Source organism: Pseudonaja textilis, chromosome 7, assembly GCF_049901715.1.
Source record: "Pseudonaja textilis isolate UNSWEBS1 chromosome 7, rPseTex1.2, whole genome shotgun sequence".
In the NCBI taxonomy this organism is placed as follows: Eukaryota; Metazoa; Chordata; class Lepidosauria; order Squamata; family Elapidae; genus Pseudonaja; species Pseudonaja textilis.
The window spans coordinates 58,934,992-58,954,124 of NC_141996.1; the positions used below are offsets into that span (position 1 = coordinate 58,934,992).

Below are 19,133 nucleotides of genomic sequence, written 5' to 3' on the forward strand. Positions count from 1 at the left end.
AGTTAATGACACTAAAATTTTATTACTTGCAATAGTTGTTAATCAAATGCCTTAGTTGTATGTGTGAATACCATGGTCATTCAGAAACTCATTGTTCATTATGGTGGAATTTTGCTAAAAACTGGAAGTGCCTGTTTTAGGCAAAATCATCATAAAAAATGGCCACAGGACACTGCAAACAGCTGTAAATGCAACCATCTTGCTACTGCGCACCCAAAGTAGGGTCACATAACAGCAAGGAGAGGGTTGATTATTGGAACATGGCCACCTCATGAGGCAATCTATTTTGCTGTTTAACACCTTTTACATCAGAAAGTTTTTCCCAATGACAAACCTGAATCTACTTCTCTGTAGTTCAACCATTGGTTCTGGTTCAGCTCTCTGTCTCAACAAAGAACACCCTCATCTAAATGACAATCCTTTACGTAGCTGAAAACTGTTATATCTTCATTCAATCTTTTCTGCAAGCTAAACACATCCAGGTCCTTTAAATTTTTCCGTAGTTCTTGAGTTTACAGTTCCCTCACCATTTTGGTAGCCATTGTTTGAACTTGTTTCAGTTTGACAATATCGTTTTTAGACTGTGACTGCAAAAACACAATATTCCAATAGGGTTCTAATCAGACATATTCATAGGGCATGGGGGAAAAAGTCAAAAGAGCAGGCATAGTACCAAGTTTTGCTTCTTTTTTAAAAAATGGGATATACTCAACACATAAAAAAACAGGCAGAGCTGTAACTGCCATATTTACTTTTTTACTACAGCTCACTCACACCATTGGGCCTGACTAAGGCAAAACGAACGTGTTATTTTCTATGAACTGAACAATATGTTTATTGTTACATCTCAAAATATATTCTTTTTAATAGCTGTATTACATGGTTGACTCACATTCACATCCTTTCTGCATAAGCTATTCCTGTTAAATGCCATACTGTTCATTTTGACCCACTATCCAAAACTTTAATTTTCTCTTTTTCTTCTAAAGTGCTAATCATTTGTAGATGACTACAAATGCAGTAATTTTCTCATCCAGGTAATTAACAAGATTGATGAACATTTCAGAATTCATGATAGAACCTCATGACACCCCACTTGACTCTACCCTCCAAGCTGTTTACTTCCAGTTATTCGACTAATTTGGAATCTATTTAATAATTGATGTATTATGAGGTTACTAAAATTCTCTAGAAATACTAGAAAATGTATCTGGTGCTAGAAATGACTAGAGATTCCCAAACTTTCCTGTTTTATAGCACCCAAAATGTTTTGGTATTTTTTTCATGATGCCCTTAGCAGTTCCCAAACTGTGTGCATGGTTCTAGGTGCCACAGGGAGTTCTATTAAATAGAAAATATCCCATAGTTCACTCCCATTCCCCACATTGTATGTCCAGTTCCTCACATTATAAGTTAACTGATTCTTATTGATATGGTAGCTTCATATTTGACTTTAAATTGTTACAATTTAGTCAATCCTGACTGAAAAAAATTGTCTATTACATACTAAAAAAATCAGGTCACAGAAAAAGTTTTGCTCTTAAGATTCTTTTTCCTGACTCATTTAGACAAACTAAAGTTATCTTGCCCTGACAGGTTCTTAATTAAAAAAAACATTTTTAAAAATCATCTGACAACCTGCTTGCTTAATTTCCAAAACCATGGAAAGCAACTTTAATGAATAATCAAAGGCCCTTTCATGATGTTTTTAGTCAAAGGTGGTATTCAGCAGGTTCTGATCAGTTCTGGAGAACCGGTAGTAGAAATTTTGAGTAGTTTGGAGAACTGGCAAATACCACCTCTGACTGGAGATTTTACAGTATCCTTCCCCTGCCATGCCCACTAAGCCATGCCCACAGAACCAGTAGTAAAAAAAATTGAACCCCACCACTGGTTTTAGTAAAATAATGTGATTTATCTGAAACTGCCTGAAGCCCAAGATATTGCACTGCAAATCCAAATTTTAAACATTTTACAATGTTTAGAAACAAAGGCGAATATCCAATATTCTCCAGGTTACATGGAAAGCCATTTATTTATGTTTTAAAGTAAAATTTCATAAATATTATACAAATCTGACCATCCACTGTATTTTATGAAATGAATTTGTACCCCTATTCTTATGATGGAATGGAATCACCTAATTTAGACCAGGGGTGTAAAACTCAAGGCCCGTGGTGCCGGCCTGGAAATATCAAAGGACCGGGCCATGATGTGCATAGCCTATGCCAGCCAAAACGGGACATGGGGGGCACACAGAGACCGTTTTCAGCTGGCAGAGTGCTGCAGGAGGCCGTGGAGACAAAAAATGGGCCGGGGGGTGGTGTAGAGGGCTTCAAGAGGCGTCTATTCCATCCTGTCCCATTTCCCCACCCCCAGCCAGGTTGGGGAGAAGTACTGATGCTGATCTGGTCCTTGACAAAATCCAGTTTGACACCCCTGATTTAGACAATTTAAATCTAGAAAAAACAATCCTTTTCACTCATAGCAATTGTGCCTTGAACTTTCTAATAGTTGAACTTTTGAAAGTTTCTGCTGAGAGTTAAGCCTTTAGACAAAGACAAGTAACAAGATCAGCGTACTGTAGATGACAGAGAAACAGTTTATTTGGATAACAGGATTGTTATTATCAGATTAACAGCCAGGGAAATAGGTTGAAGTATGTTACAAATTAAAGTAATTTAGCAACAGAAACAGGTGAGACTTTTCAATCAAATCAAATAACATTCAGGAGGCCTTCTATACATGCCAGATTCACAAATTAATAGTGCATGTATATGCATGGTTAATTAAAAGTCCAGCTGTATGTACCCTAATGATAATGAATGATAGTTTTTTTTAAATAGTTATTTGACTTCAATGAATGCTATTATTTTTATGTGCAGATAAAAATAATAATTCCAAGACCTGGAACTGAAATTGTGAAGTTGTCTCAGCCTATACATCTTTAACATTTTTCAAGGAAGGTACTTAGAGACAGAGTCCATAGCCCAGTGATATATCATACATACTATATTTTTCAGAACAAAATAGTGGCATATCCGGTTTGTTTGTGAAATGTTAAAAGCCATAAACATCATAGACAAAATAGACAAGATTTTGTCATAAGGAGTTTCCTATGTTGCTATAGTGTATTACATATATAAGCACATTTACTTCTATGTTGGAGCTTCCCCTATGGGAACACCTTATCTTGAGTAAGGAATGGTTATGAACTACCATTTTACTAGTACCTTGGAATATTTAATGGAGTTTTATCCAATGCAATGTATCATGAAATAATTACTAGAAATTCTTACATAATGTCCAGGGTATCATGGAAAATGGAGAAGGAAATGGCAACCCACTCCAGTATCTTTGCCATGAAAACTTCATGGAAAGTACCAAAAGGCAAAAAGCTATGACTCTGGAAGATGAGCCCCTCAGGTCGGAAGGTGTCCAATATGCTACTGGGGAAGAGCAGAGGGCTAATACTAGTAGCACCAGAAACAGTGAAGAGACTGGGTAAAGCCGAAAGGATGCTCAGCTGTGGATGTATCTGGTGGTGAAAGGAAAGTCTGATGATGTAAAGATCTATTCTCCACAGGAATCTGGAATGTAAGATCCATGAATCGAGGCAAGCTGGACGTTGATCAAACAAGAGATGACAAGGCTGAACATCAATATCTTAGGAATCAGCGAACTAAAATGGACAGGAATAGGTGAATTTAATTCAGATGGCCATCAGGTATACTACTGCGGGCAAGAATCCGTCAGAAGAAATGGAGTTGTCTTCATAGTCAATAAAAGAGTAGGAAAAGCAATACTGGGATACAATCCCCCAAATGACAGAATCATCTCAGTTCAAATCCAAGGCAAACCATTCAATATCACAGTAGTCCAAGTCTTTGCCCCAACCACTGGTACCGAAGAGGATGAAATTGATCAGTTCTATGAAGCCTTACAGCACCTTATAGAATTAACACCAAAAAAATGATGTCCTTCATCACGGGGGATTGGAATGCTAAAGTAGAAAGCCAAAAGATAACTGGAATAATAGGCAAGTTTGGCCTTGGAGTACAAAATGAAGCAGGGCACAGCCTAACAGAATTTTGTCAAGAGAATACAATGGTCATAGCAAACACTCTTTTCCAACAATCCAAGAGACCGGTCTACACATGGACATCACCAGACAGTCAACACAGAAATCAGATTGACTATGTGCTCTGCAGCCAAAGACGGAGAAGCTCTATATAGTCAGTAAAAACAAGACCAGGAGCTGACTGTGGCTCAGATCATGAGTTTCTTGTTGCAAAATTTAGATTTAACTTGAAGAAAGCAGGGAAAAGCCCTAGACCACTCAGGTGTGAACTAAATCATATACAGTAGAGATGACAAATAGATTTAAGGAATTAGATCTGATGGACAGAGTGCCTGATGAATTATGGACGGAGGTTTGCAACATTGTACAAGAGGTAGCAACTAAAACCATCCCAAAGAAAAAGAAATGCAAGAAAGCAAAATGGCTGTCTGAGGAAGCTTTGCAAATAGCTGAGGAAAGAAGGGAAATGAAAGGCAAGGGAGAAAGAGAAAGATACACCCAATTGAATGGAGAATTCAAGAGAATAGCTAGAAGAGATAAGAATGCCTTCTTAAATGAATAGTGCAAAGAAATAAAACAATAGGGAGGACAGGGATCTCTTCAAGAAAATTGGAGATATGAAGGGAATGCTTCATGCAAAGATGGGCATGATAAAGGACCAAAATGGCAGGGATCTAACAGAGGCAGAAGAGATTAAGAAGAGGTGGCAATATTACACAGAACTATACAAGAATGAGCTTAACGTCCCTGATAACCATGATGGAGTGGTCACTGACCTTGAGCCAGATATCCTACAATATGAAGTGAAATGGGCCTTAGGAAATCTGAGCAACAACAAAGCTAGTGGAGGTGACAGAATTCCAGATGAGCTATTCAAAATCTTAAAAGATGATGCAGTAAAAGTGCTACACTCAATTTGCCAGCAAATTTGGAAAACTCAACAGTGGCCACAGGGTTGGAAAAGGTCAGTTTACATTCCAATTCCAAAGAAAGGCAATGCCAAAGAATGTTCAAATTATCACACAATTGCACTCATTTCACATGCTAGTAAAGTTATGTTTAAAATCCTGCAAGCTAGGCTCCAGCAGTATGTGGATCAAGAAGTACCAGAAGTACAGGCACGATTTCAAAGAGGCAGAGGAACTAGAGATCAAATTGCCAACATACGCTGGATCATGGAAAAAACTAGGGAGTTCCAGAAAAACATCTATTTCTGCTTCATTGACTATGCTAAAGTCTTTGACTGTGTGGATCACAACAAATTGTGGCAAGTTCTTAAAGAAATGGGAGTACCAGATCATCATATTTGTCTCGAGAAACCTATATGTAGGTCAAGAAGCAACAGAGAGAACTAGATACGGAACTGATTGGTTCAAAATTGGGAAAGGAGTCCGGCAAGGTTGTATACCGTCACCCTGCCTATTTAACTTATATGCAGAACACATCATGAGAAAGGCAGGGCTAGATTAATTAAAAGTTGGAATTAAGATTGCAGGGAGAAATATCAACAACCTCAGATAAGCAGATACCACTCTAATGACAGAAAGTCAAGAGGAACTAAAGAGCCTCTTGATGCGGGTGAAGGAGAGTTCAAAAGTTGACTTGAAACTCAACATTAAGAAAACTAAGATCATGGCACCCGGTCCTCTCAATTCCTGGCAAATAGATGGGGAAGAAATGGAGGAAGTGACAGATTTTATTTCCCTGGGCTCCAGGATCACCGCAGATGGGGAGGGCAGCCAAGAAATTAAAAGATACTTGCTACTGGTCAGGAAAGCTATGGCAAATCTAGACAGCATACTAAAAAGCAGAGATATAACCCTGCCAACAAAAGTGCATATAGTCAAGGCTATGGTTTTCCCAGTTGCAATGTATGGCTGTGAAAGTTGGACCATAAGAAAGGCTGAGCGCCAAAGAATTGAGCCCTTTGAACTATGGTGCTGGAGGCCCTTGGACTGCAAGGCAAACAAACCAGTCAGTACTAGAGGAGATCTACCCTGACTGGTCTTTAGAAGGCCAGATCCTGAAGATGAAACTCAAATTCTTTGGCCACCTAATGAGAAGGACTTGCTGGAGAAGAGCCTAATGCTGGAAAAGATTGAGAGCAAAAAAAGAAGGGGACAACAGAGAATGAAGTGGCTGGATGGAGTCACTGAAGCAGTAAGTGTGAGCTTAAATGGACTCCAGAAGATGGTAGAGGACAGGAAGGCCTGGAAGAATGTTGTCCATGGGGTTGCAATGGGTCAGGCACGACGTCGCAACTAACAAATCATGGAAAAATTAAAATGGACTACACTTAAGCAGTAGTTTTAAAAAATTACTGTCCTATCAGGACAATTCTTCAAGGATGCCAGTTACCGAAACTAGGCTTTAGTAAAAAAATATATGAAAAAAAAAACCCTTGCCCCAATTCCCAGTGATGTATCATTTACTATTCTTGACATTTCTAGCTTCAAATGCAAGAGCAAATATGAATTCCCCTCAATTATTTAAAGTTTAACATTCAAAATGTATTAATCTATCTCTTAAACCATTTATTTTTTAAAGAATGGAATAAAGCTGGGCGGGTTTTAGGGCAAGAAAAGACCTGTAGCATGATCACGCCAATTTAAAAGTAATGCCACTGAGTTTAATAGAACTTACTGCTGGAAATCTGAGTACAAAATCGCAGGTTCAAGGATGCATTTCATGGAAAATCATCACGTGTCACCAGTTGTGGTCCTTCTACCTAAAACATCTGTAAGTTATGTATTTTATAAATATCATTGCATACTGTTAGGAATATAAGTCACCTAACAGGTATTTGGGTTAGAAATATATAAACCAGGATAAACATTTTAAAACTGTATCTTTAAGAAAATGCAAAACTGTAATTAGGTGTGGTTTCTCAAATGGCCATAAGATGGAGCGAGAAACCTGGTTTGTCTTAGTCTGTGTCTCAGAAGAGAGTGTGAGTGTATCTGTTTCCTTCTGTTGGAAAGTATTGCCGTTCCTCCATTTTCCCTAATTGACTGCTATTTCTGGATTTGTTGTAAGTTTGTTACTGAACTGTTTTTGACACTGGAATTTGTTATTGGGTTATCGCTGGGTTGAAAAACTGACTGATTTACCTATGAATGACTTTGGACTGCTTATCTTGAACTTTGCTTAAACTTTCTGGAAGTAAAAACCTACATTTACTGTACAGTGTATCTGTGTACTGTGTGTGTATTATTCAAACACTACTCTCTATACGTCTCCCTGTATGCACTCATTCTCCTAAAGGGGAATTACCTCAACACTGGTTATGGGCCCAGGCTCAGATAACTGAGAGTTAGTGTGAATGCACAGTACTGTATACAGACAGCTGTTTACTGTTTGTGGTTTATTATCCTGGCAAAGATGGCACAAGACACTTCAACAAGTCTGTCACTGATAACCTGGTTGGATGGAACAAACTATGTTTCCTGGTCTACGAAGTGCAGTCTACTTCTGTGTAGAGAAGGTTTATGGAATATAGTTCAAGATCCACCAGATGTAAATGCTTGGGATCCAGAAAATGAGGATGATGCCAAGAAGATTGCTGACTTTAAACAGAACAACGAATGAGCTCTTTGTATAATTGGACTAACACTGAGTGACCAGCAGCTAGTCCATATTCGTGGAGAAGAGTCTGCTGCTAGGTGTTGGGAGAATTTGAAGAGGATTTATGTTCGTGACAGTGTAGGTGCACACGTACATCTTACCCGTAAACTGGTTTAGAGCACATCTTCTGAAAGGTGGAGATATGTTAGCTCATTTAAACTTCATGACAAGAACTTTTCAAGAGCTACATGAAAAAGAACTAATATTTTCAGAGCTGCATCAAGTTTACATCATTCTTTCCTCATTGGATGAAAGTTATGATGATTATGTATCTTCACTGGAAGTCCTGCCCAGAGATAAACTGACATTGACTGACATAACTGGAAGATTGTTAGAAGAAGCAAAAAGACAGCTGGATAGGGACCAACTGAGGAAGGAACAACCACAAGAAGAGGATTTGTCTTCAACTGCCTATATTGTTAGGAAATGTTTTTCTTGTGGGGCTAGGGGACATATGGCTAAATTCTGTAAGAAAGGAAAACAACAGAATACCAGTAAACACCAGAAGGCGAAGAAGAATGCTAGTTTAGCTATGTCTAGCAATTCAACTGTAAAACATGATTTGTGGGTTGTTGGTAGTGGAGCATCGCAATACATTACTAGAGATAAAAACAGGTTTATAAAGATGTCCACGAGTAAGCAACATGTATCATTGGCAAATGGATGGAAGATTAACGCATCAGGTGAAGCTACTGCATATTGTTCTTCTATAAACGAACATTTAACTATGTTATATGTACCTAATTTAATTTGCTATCAGTAAGGGCTTTAGTTAATATTGGTTATGTAGTAACCTTTAGGGGAGATAACTGTATAATAGAGAAAGAGGGTAAAAGTGTTACTGCTACATTAAAAAATGATTTATATGTGATGCATGATGACTAGTTGTAGGTTGCTAACTCAGTTTATAACAATGTTAAGCCACATGATGAATGTATACATTTACTGCATAGACATCTGGGTCACATTAATTTCAAAATGCTCAAACAAACTGTTAAATTGGCAGAGGGAGTAAAATTGAAACCCTGTAGCAAGTATTTACACTGTAATACTTGTAGCCAAGATAAAAGCAAGGTTACCCCAGCAAACAGACTAAATGGGTTTAAGACCAAAGATCCTTTAGAGATTGTTTTTGCTGACATAATTGATCCTAAGAAACCAAGTTTAGGAGGTGCCTGTTATATTTTGAGTATTATTGAGTATTACTCACGATACGGTTTCTGCTATCTTATGAAAAACAAAACAGAAACATTCCAACATTTCTTTAACTGGCTAAGGTTTGCTGAGAGAAAAATGAAAAGTAAAGTAATTACTTTAGTAACTGATAATGGGACTGAATTTGTTAACAAAAAATTCCAAACTATGCTAAAATTGGCTGGTGTTGAGCATAAACGTTCTGCACCTTACAGACCACAACATAACTTGTTTATAGAACGAAGAGGGCAAACATTACAAGCCATGGCTCGTACTATGTTATCTGATTCAGGTTTACCTGAAACACTGTGGGGTGAGGTGTGAAGTAACCATGTTTTAAACAATGTAGTAAATACAACAACTGGAGAATTACCATTCACTCGTTGGCCTGGCAGAAAATCAAATTTAAGTTACCTACACACATTTGGAGCTCCAGCATGGGTGCATATTCCCTCACAAATAAGACTGAAAGGGCAACATAGAGCTAAGAAGTTATTTTGGGGGGTTACGAGGCCAACCATAGATTATTTAGATTTTGGGATCAAGGCACAGCTCATGTTTATTGTAGCACCAGTGCAAAATTTCTTGAACACGTTGGATGGGATAAACTGGAACAGGAAGCCAGCAATGATATTATTATTGACACCCAAATAGCCCCTAAAGATAAAATCAGTAAACCCCAAATAGCCATTAAAGAGGAAGAACAGGAGGAAGTAGAAGAACAGGCACAGGAGGAGGTAGAAGAACAGGAGCAGGTGGCACAGGAAAGTCCACCAGTAAGCCCTGTATTACCAAGACATTCAACCCGAGTAACACGACCACCTGATAGATATCAGGCTAGTGTTGTATGCCAAGTGAATACAGTTCCAAGTAACTATAGTGAACTAAAACTGTATCCTGCTAAGGATCAGGCTGCTTGGCAGAAAGCAATGGATAAGGAACTGGAATCTTTAAAAAGACTGGAGGTATACGAAAATGCCATAGGATGCAAATGGGTTTATAAACTGAAGAGAGGTGTAGATGGGACTGTTACCCATAAAGCCAGGTTAGTAGCACAAGGGTTTAATCAGACAGCAAAATGACTATGATGAGGTGTTTGCACCTAGTCTGAAGGCTACTACATTAAGGGCAGCATTAGTGTGGGCACTAATGTAAATCACTTGGATGTAGAGACAGCATATCTGCATGCACCATTGCAACACACCATATATTTAAAGAAACCTTTAGGTCTCAGAAATGATAATACTGATAATAATTATTGCTGGAAATTGAAAAGGAGTCTTTATGGTTTGAAGCAATCTGGATATGAGTGGAACCAATGTATAGTTAAAGAATTAAATAAAATAGGTTTTGTAGCTGGCATGACTGATCCATGTTTGTTAAAAGAAAAAGTAATGGTATGATTTCATTATTGTTATTATTTACTGATGCATAGCATTAATCACCAAAATGGAACAAGAAGCTACTGAGACAATCTCACTGTTGGAACAGAAATTTAAGATAAAACAATTAGGAGAAATCAAACAATATCTTGGTTTAAAGATAGATAGAACTAGGGGAGGATACAAGATCTCACAGGCAGATAAAATTAACCAATTACTAAAAAGTTTTAAAATGGAACTTTGTAAGCCGGCTAAAACACCAATGAGCCAGGAGTTTAGCCATAGTGATGTTCAAAGTCCTATTTTTGATAAGAACATTTATCAGCCCTTGATTGGTAATTTATCTTATCTCAGTAATTGGTCGAGGCCAGATATTGCATACAGTGTTAATCAATTAGCGAGATTTAACGCTGAGCCAACTGAAGGGCACTGGCAAGCTGCTAAACGTGTGTTAAGATACCTGAAACAAACAATGCATTATGAATTGTATTTGGAGCCAAAAGATGAACTGAATTTGACTGCATATGCTGATGCAAGTTTTGCTACAGACATAAATACAAGAAAATTTACATCGGGTACTGCTGTATTATTGGGAAAAGCATTGATTGGATGGAGATCTATTAGACAGAAACATCTAAGTTTGTCAACAATGGAGGCTGAATTCTCATGTTTGTCTTTACTATGTACAGATTTAGTTTTGTATAAACAATTATTAATTGATATGGGAATTGATGTAAAAGATCCTATTGTTGTTTATGAAGATAACCAATCAGCAATACAGATGGCTTCAAATATTGCTGTTAAAACAAGAATGAAACACACAGATTTAAGATATTTAAATGAGAGACAATGTGTGCAAAGTAAGATGATTAAGCTGGAATACTGTATGTCAGAAAACAATATAGCAGATCATTTTACAAAGGCCCAAGACTCTATAAAGCATAAGGCTAGCTGTGAAGATTATGGACTTAGAATGTAAGGTTATACATATTATCTAACCCAAAAGGGGAGAATGTTAGGAATATAAGTCACCTAACAGGTATTTGGGTTAGAAATATATAAACCAGGATAAACATTTTAAAACTGTATCTTTAAGAAAATGCAAAACTGTAATTAGGTGTGGTTTCTCAAACAGCCATAAGATGGAGCCAGAAACCTGGTTTGTCTTAGTCTGAGTCTTAGAAGAGAGTGTGAGTATATCTCTGTTTCCTTCTGTTGGAAAGTATTGCCGTTCCTCCATTTTTCCTAATTGACTGCTATTTCTGGATTTGATGTAAGTTTGTTACTGAACTGTTTTTGACACTGGAATTTGTTATTGGGTTATCCCTGGATTGAAAAACTGACTGATTTACCTATGAATGATTTTGGACTGCTTATCTTGAACTTTGCTTAAACTTTCTGGAAGTAAAAACCTACATTTACTGTACAGTGTATCTGTGTACTGTGTGTGTATTATTCAAACACTACTCTCTATACGTCTCCCTGTATGCGCTCATTCTCCTAAAGGGGAATTACCTCAACACATACATTTAATGTGCATGTTTACTTGGGGTTTTTTTTGTGGACAATTAAAAGAATTTTATAAATATCCATAATAGATATTACTTAGCATAAAAAAACGTTGTGTAAGACATTTAAGGATTTGGGTTGATGACATAATTGTTTTATTCTACATGCTCCATACACAGGACAGTAGTATTGTGTTGCTAGTGACGTATATATTAGAATCCTTAAGACTCTCATCTGTTTGATCTAGGATACAATAGTGTTAAAAATAGCCAAATGAATGCACACCTTCTTTCAGTTCTGTGCAAAAGTATCCTGTAAGTCAAATGGGCTTGGTAACTTGTTCAATTTATTTTAGTTGTACATTTTTTAAAATATATATTTACAAGAAATTTCATTTTATGCCATGCCATTTTATTTTTAAAGTAATCTAGAAATACTCTTTAACAAATCTTTTCACCAAAGATGGGAAAACTTCTTGCTTAGTTTCAGACATCTTTTTGCTGCTATTGAACCATAATGTAATCAAGGGCAGTACATATGCAACAGTACCACATTTTAAACAAGGTAAAAGATATAATTGCATCTTCTATCTTGCTACATTTTAACATTGCATGGTTTAAAAATCACAATTTAAAGGTAGCTTTGAAAGGACCAATCAATAAACCTATTGTATAAAGAAGGTATAAGAGGATTATGGTTCAGTTAGGATTTTAATATAATTACTCTGGACTGGCTACAAGTCTAGATAGAAGGAAAAATAAGTATACCTATTCTTTCAGTATAATTATTTCAAGGATAATATTCAAAATCTTAATTTAAATTCAAAAGAATTGTGTTGATTGTAAAATAAATTACATCTGATAAAACATTTACCTACAATGTTTATAGCAAGCACAATTTTGGCAATGTAAATTTGAATATGTGTTAGTAAGACCAAGTTTGGAGTATATACTGTATGGAAAACTATGTTATGCAAAGATAATTTTGTATATCTTGAGGGTGAACAATTTTCATCTTGTTTTGATTTACTACAAAATGGGTATTCATTTACAAACTACAATATCTGACCTATTCTGCCTGTGCTCAGAAACCTAAGCAAGGTTGAATCTAACTAGTATGCAGATGGAAAACCAAGAATAAATTTCAAGAGTGTAGGACTGATTAGGTAGTCTGAAAAACATCTTGGAATAAGTTACTGACAAGCCACTTTCATACTACATCAAGAAACAAGAGTTGAGTGTTTACCTTAAAAAATGCCAATAGCACCAATAGATGATTTTATGGGACATAAATGAATTCTAAGAAGTGCTGTCTGATACACTTGAGAGGATGGAAGACATATGATATGGCCACATTGTGGAAGGTCTGAAAATGTAATGCTCGGATAGAAAATGCCCTGAGAAACCCTATTTGCATTGCTTTGAATTTAATCAAAGAAAGTCAGTATATACATAAACAACTTAATTTGGAATATGCAATTTCATGGATCATCTGCTCCATGGACTAAGAGCTGTGAACAGAGAATACTGCTCCTAAAATCAATTTGAATAAATTAAAACAATTTAAAGAGTATTTTCTCTTGTAAAGAATAGAGTTCCTGTATTGTAAACATTAGCATTTAATTCAAGTGGAGCCATAGTATACATACACCAACTTTAGTCAATATACCTTATTTTAGAATATATTCCATATCTGAATAAAAAAGCTTAAATAATCAATACATGTACAATAATGGGAACCTACCTTTCCAGTGAACTATGAGTGCACATTAATTGGTTTTACTCTCCACTGAAATATGAGTGGACATTAGTTAACTGGCTTTATCCACTGCAAAAATAATTTAAACAGCATACTTGCAGTTTCATCTTAACCAGTTCTATGCAATAAGGAAAGATAAGTGTTGCATCTAAAGATGAACAATAACTGTTTGCCCTGTATATTTAAAAACATATTTAACTAGTGTTAATATAATTTTTGTGCGCTGATAAAAAATAAGATGTCTACTATTCTGACAGCATGCAGAGATTTCATAGGTTCTTAAATACATCCTCACACACACATATATGTTACAAAATTAGTGCAAAAATCAGGAAAGAAGTGATACAATCATCTCTACAATTGCCGCCACCACATGCACTTGAGCAATTTCCCAAGAATTACAACGAACTCTTTCAGTAACTGGCTGGGGCCATTATACATCATTCTGAGTCCTCAGAATCTGGAAACTTTATACTTGGCTGCCTAGTTATGCCTGCTAGTTGAGGCAGAAATTTATCACCCTGCCTCCCTAAAAGGTTATAGTAGTACTCAACAGTAAAGTTCTAAAATAAAAAGTCCCTTTCACTTTCTTATCCTTATATTCTTCTAAGATACAAAATTTTATAGTGCATCCTACATTTACTACTGACCTTGATATACTCCAATTTTTAAATCTCCAGGACTTTCTCTCACTCACTCTCTCCCACACACACACAACTATTCTTGTTTGTATTCTTCTTTAGCCCTCTCCAAATACCTATTTCCCCTATATATATTTTTAACTTTTCACCAGAACAGGCAGGCAGGCCCTCCCTGATTCAGTGCCCCCAGTTGTTGACTCCAATCTCCTGCTTGTAGCGGTTGGTAAGTACATTGGCTTTGCGGGTAAGCTTGGAGAGCACAGTGTGAAGCCCACTCAGGTGATAATGAAATTGCTTCTCCAAATCCTCCTCTGCCTCCCTATCTTCAGGGATCCCTCGGCTTATGTCCATGGCACCAGAGCTCCCATTCAGCTTATCCTTCTTCCTTCCAGTGGTTTCCTCATTTGCCTGTTGTAATACACCCCATTCAATGTCATTGCGAATGGATTTGAGCAACATGTAGTGACTATACATATCTCTGCAAGAACAATAGGTACTACCATTGGGAGTCAACTGGGGCTCCCTTTCTCCACAGCCACCCCCTGAATCCAGTTCATCCAGCATGAGAGGCACATCCCGAAGAAGACTGGGCACCATCACTGTTTGGTCCATGTTGTTAACAGCTCCAATAAAGCGGTTCATTGCATTGAAGAGGGAATGTTTTTGGCTGTAAGAGTCACAGATCTGCATCATCTTGATTGCTAGGTAAGGTGCACTGTGAGCAAGCAAATTCTCCAACTGTGATGAAAGCAGGGAAGAAGTACCTTAAGGAAGCTCTAGCTGTTAAGATGGAATCAATGAGAAAAACTGTGCCAAGCAGTTAAGTGTGTTTTCCAAAAAGTAAGACCACCACTGTTTTCCTTTTCTCTGCAATATTTTCCCAAGGGTTAAGTGATATGTCTCCAATTTTCTCAAATATTAGGTACAGTGCAGGCTCAGCATAAGAAAGCCTCTGCTGCAAGGAGTGGCTGTAAAAAGAGAACAAAAGATGGCGATTGAGATCAGCCCTTGCCTTGCCCCAAACCCGTGCCACATCAACTCTGGCTGCCCTTGCCTTTCATCAAATGCCTGGCTCTTTTAAAATGCATAGCTTTCTTCATGGTACTCTTTCTCCAATTTGTAATTATTTTATGGATAGAAAAAATAACACAAACTATTGAAGTAAAAAAAACAAAAACCCTCTTCTCATCCCGATCTTCACCTACCATCAATGAAATTCCCTCCACACCGTTTCCCGAATTAAACTGAGAACATTTCGGTAAATACACGGGGTAAAGCACCGTGACACAAAACCAAAGCACCGAAATAACCATTGTCCCCATTTCTGTACACGCTGGAAGAACCTCACAGAACCTCACTCGGGTATTTCTCCTCCGTGGCCATTTCACCATGTCACCTCCAACGCTAGCCCTTAACTTGCCGAGAAGCCACACAGTATCTCGCTTTCCTTCGTTGGAAAAGACTTATATAGCCACATAGGCGCGTCTCTTTAACAGCGCCTTTGGACTGCCAGCTCCACCCAGAGAGTAGAATCCCGGCTTGGTTCGCATCTTTCCTCCCGTGCAAACAGAACTTCCTTCAATGCAAAAGGCGCGGGGGTGGACTAGGGGAATCTGAAGTAACTCTTCTCCTGCCAATCCCAAATGTATTCCTCGCAGGCTCTACTTCAAAGAATCGCCTCGCCGCCGTTTCCATTCAAAGCAGCAAATGGAAGACAGCCGAAGAACCGACATCAGCGCGCTGCCGCCCCTGCGTTCGCCGCGAGCTTCAAGAGCTGCCTTACCTATGGCGGCTCGCCGGCTCCGCATGCGTCCTTAGCGCCCTACCGCAGTCTTTCGCTCTGTCTCTATCTCAGAGCAGTATTTGTAGCCCGTATGTTAAAATAAAGTGTTTCCAAGGGCCACCCCCTTGCAGTAAAGCAAGGCAAGGGGGAAAAAGAGGCTTCTCTGTGCTTTCCAAGTGACCACATGTAATACCGGATTCTGTTAGCAGCAAGCAGGATCGACACGCAGCTCCGCCTCTTCATCAACATCCACCCCGGAGGGTCCTATGCGCGCTGGTATTGGTTGGGGAAGGGGAAGCTGTCAAATAGAGGCTCTCACTCCATTATATGAGCCAAGGGAAATCTTTGCAGCATCCCCCAAAACAAGTCTTAGCTTGCTCTTCCTCAGTTTCCCAGGCTGCCGTGGAGGAGTGAGTGAAACAAACACGAATAGGTTTCCTCTCCCTTTACAAACCCGCGTGTGGAAGCATTAAGAACTCAATTCTCTTCTACCCCCCCCCCCCATCCAGAGTAGCAATTAAAAAAGAACCACAGATAATTAAGCGTCCCAAAAGTTGGAGGATCGTTGCCAAAAAGCGCTCAAAACGATAAAAAATGTTGGCAACTGTTAAAGGCGGTTACCTTAAAATAAAGCAAACAGCAGGGCAAGTTCTGCAGCAATAGAAGGCGGGGCGCTTTTTTCCCCTTTCCCACTAAAAGCTTCTCCAATTCTTTACCGTTTTCTTGCTCGAAGGCTTCTGTTAGGGTCAGGGTCAGTCTTAAAGCTTCTCTAACAAAAAAAAATGCTGAGCCTGTAGTGAGCGACCGACTGACTGGCTCTCAAAACGCTGATAGCGTCAAAAAGCATTGCTGCCTCAAGCACCTTCCTGAAATTCTACTCAGTTCCGTGAAAGGAGCCCATGAATTATCCCACGAACAATTTCTAGTCTGAAAACACTCTAGGCGTGAGGTCATGCCTCTTTCAGGTTCATCGTCAAATAAAACAATCAGGTGTCTGAGGGACATTTATGACTATATTGTTTTAAATAAAATGCACCTCTTTTGAGGATGACCTAATCCTTCCTGGTAGTAGTTTCCCAAAGCAATTGGCTTCCCGACGTTTTGTATCCCGCGGGGGGTGGGGGTGGGGTGGGGATTGGAATCAGAGTACGAAAAACTCGGGACCAAACTCCCAAGCGTATGGGAAAGGACTGCAGACTTTTTCTAAAATCTTGCCTAATATATATACCTTTAAATTCTACTTTCAGCCTTGGCAATGAGCTAAAGGTTTCGAGAACGTATTAAATTGCTTTTAGGCAGATTTTCTATGGTCAAAAATATCGAGTGCAGCTAGCTACCGTAGATAAAACACGTGTATAGATTATTCCCTTCGCGAGGGGCATATTTAAGTTTAAGCCTCTATCGCCTTCGAATAATAGACATCGGATGGGAAAAGAGCGCATGTTTCGTAAGTATGCATTGTTTTTACTGGAGAATAAACCTTGTATCCGTTGGACGTTTTACTTCAATTAAGTGTGCCTAAAAAAATAGCATTATTTTTCAAGTTTAGATATCCTAGAAACAAGGATCCGATTGATTTTTCCCTTTACAACTTTCACCTTATTACACCCGAATTGCCCAGGTTTTACTAGCGCATTTTTTAAAAAATCCCGAACAAATTTAACCAGATGAACGACTGAGATATGTGTTATCGGCAATAACACGTGGTGGATAGGTTGTTTTTGTCGCCTCGGAGGTCTATTTCGAAGGTCAAAACTCGATTCCTATCACTAGTAGGTCGCTGGCAATAGGACGAGCTTTTCGCGCCTCAGATGTGTGAACACGACTCTTAACGTTGCAGACGTTTTACTTCCGCGAGCAGACCGAAGACTGAGCAGTCTGCAAGCGAACATCTACAACTCTACAACTTCTCTCCCATTTCACCATCCAGAATGACGACGACAACAGCAATAAAAATAATAAAAATAAATAAATGATTATAAAGCCGCGAGAAGACCCGCGATACTTCTCAGGCAAAAGAGGTCACGCGTCCGCATAAAACCTCCACGTGCGGCCTCCCGGAGCTGAGCCGAGTCAATGACCGACAGTTACTGCGTGCTGGGATCACCCCACAGCCTTACCTCCAGCTTCAGCCAATCGCCGTGCGTGCTGCTAGTCAGACTCTGTCCAAATATGCTAATAAGTCTCGGCAATACCAGATCAGAAACAACACTTCCTGTCTCTTTCTGCTCCAGCGCCCGTGGCAAGAAAGGAGTGGCAGCTAAAAAGAGCAGCGTGAAGATCTTGTGGCGGGGAGGGAGAGAGAACGGGTGCGAGTGCGTTGCCCTGACAACTTATAAATAAGCCAAAGCATTGGGAAATAATGACTCCCTATCTTTCGCATACTTTGTAACATTTTATCTGGAAAGAAAAAAGGAATAAAGGCTCTTACAGTACTTGAAGCCTTGCGTCATGCTGCACCACGTTGCAACCAGGAAAAAAATGACTAGAATAACGCGTTATAATTTTTTTAAAAAATTACTTAGCTGCGAATTGTGTACTGTAGGAAAGTGCAAACCATCGGATTTACTAGTTGCTTTAGACACAAGTAGTTAATTGGGAAGTGTTCCTGCAAAAATCCAATTGAAGTGAAAGCTGTTTGTACGTCATTGTTTTATATCGCATTATTTTTTATCTTGTATTTTGACTAAATGTGTTATCACTTACATTTCAATGAGAATTGCCAAAGAATCCTGTCTTCCTTTCTGTTTGTTGGATTTGGATTTGTGAAGAATTCTGCTACTAGTTCAATTTTTCAAAAGCACCAAAAACATAAAAAAGGTTTAAGGAAAACTTAAACAACTATATTATTTCCTGAATAATTATTCCTTGAATAATATAATTTAATTGCAAATCAAATCAAACATTTATGTGTACAATGAAATTGAAATTATACATTAATAAAAGCTTGAGTATATCTTTACAATGAATTAATGGAATTTTAAGAAATCTTTCAAAATGTAAAATATACTGGCAAGGAAAAGATTGTCATCTTAGGGCAATGTTTTCTATATTATCTTTAAAAAAAGATTACTGTAGTAGTGGAACAATTAGAAGTAAAAGCAAACCAATTTGGTAACCTTGCCAAGAAGATTGTATGAAAGTAATTACCAGGAGCAAAG

General features: G+C 38.3%; 1 protein-coding gene across 8 annotated transcripts; it reads right to left on the minus strand.

The window, feature by feature from the left end:
• Positions 1–13,202: 13,202 nt before the first annotated feature.
• Positions 13,203–18,210, minus strand: MID1IP1 (MID1 interacting protein 1). 8 transcript variants are annotated; one of them, XM_087937709.1, is made up of 2 exons: positions 18,093–18,210; positions 13,203–15,157 (listed from the first exon to the last, which is right to left on the minus strand). In XM_087937709.1, the coding sequence occupies exon 2, from the start codon at positions 14,880–14,882 to the stop codon at positions 14,367–14,369; it is 516 nt and encodes a 171-aa protein (XP_087793835.1). In that variant the 5' UTR covers positions 14,883–15,157; positions 18,093–18,210; the 3' UTR covers positions 13,203–14,366. The 8 variants fall into 8 exon arrangements, with proteins under 8 accessions (XP_087793835.1, XP_087793834.1, XP_087793830.1 ...); XM_087937708.1 differs by lacking the exon at positions 18,093–18,210 and adding an exon at positions 16,689–17,050; XM_087937704.1 differs by lacking the exon at positions 18,093–18,210 and adding an exon at positions 16,594–17,050.
• Positions 18,211–19,133: the final 923 nt, after the last annotated feature.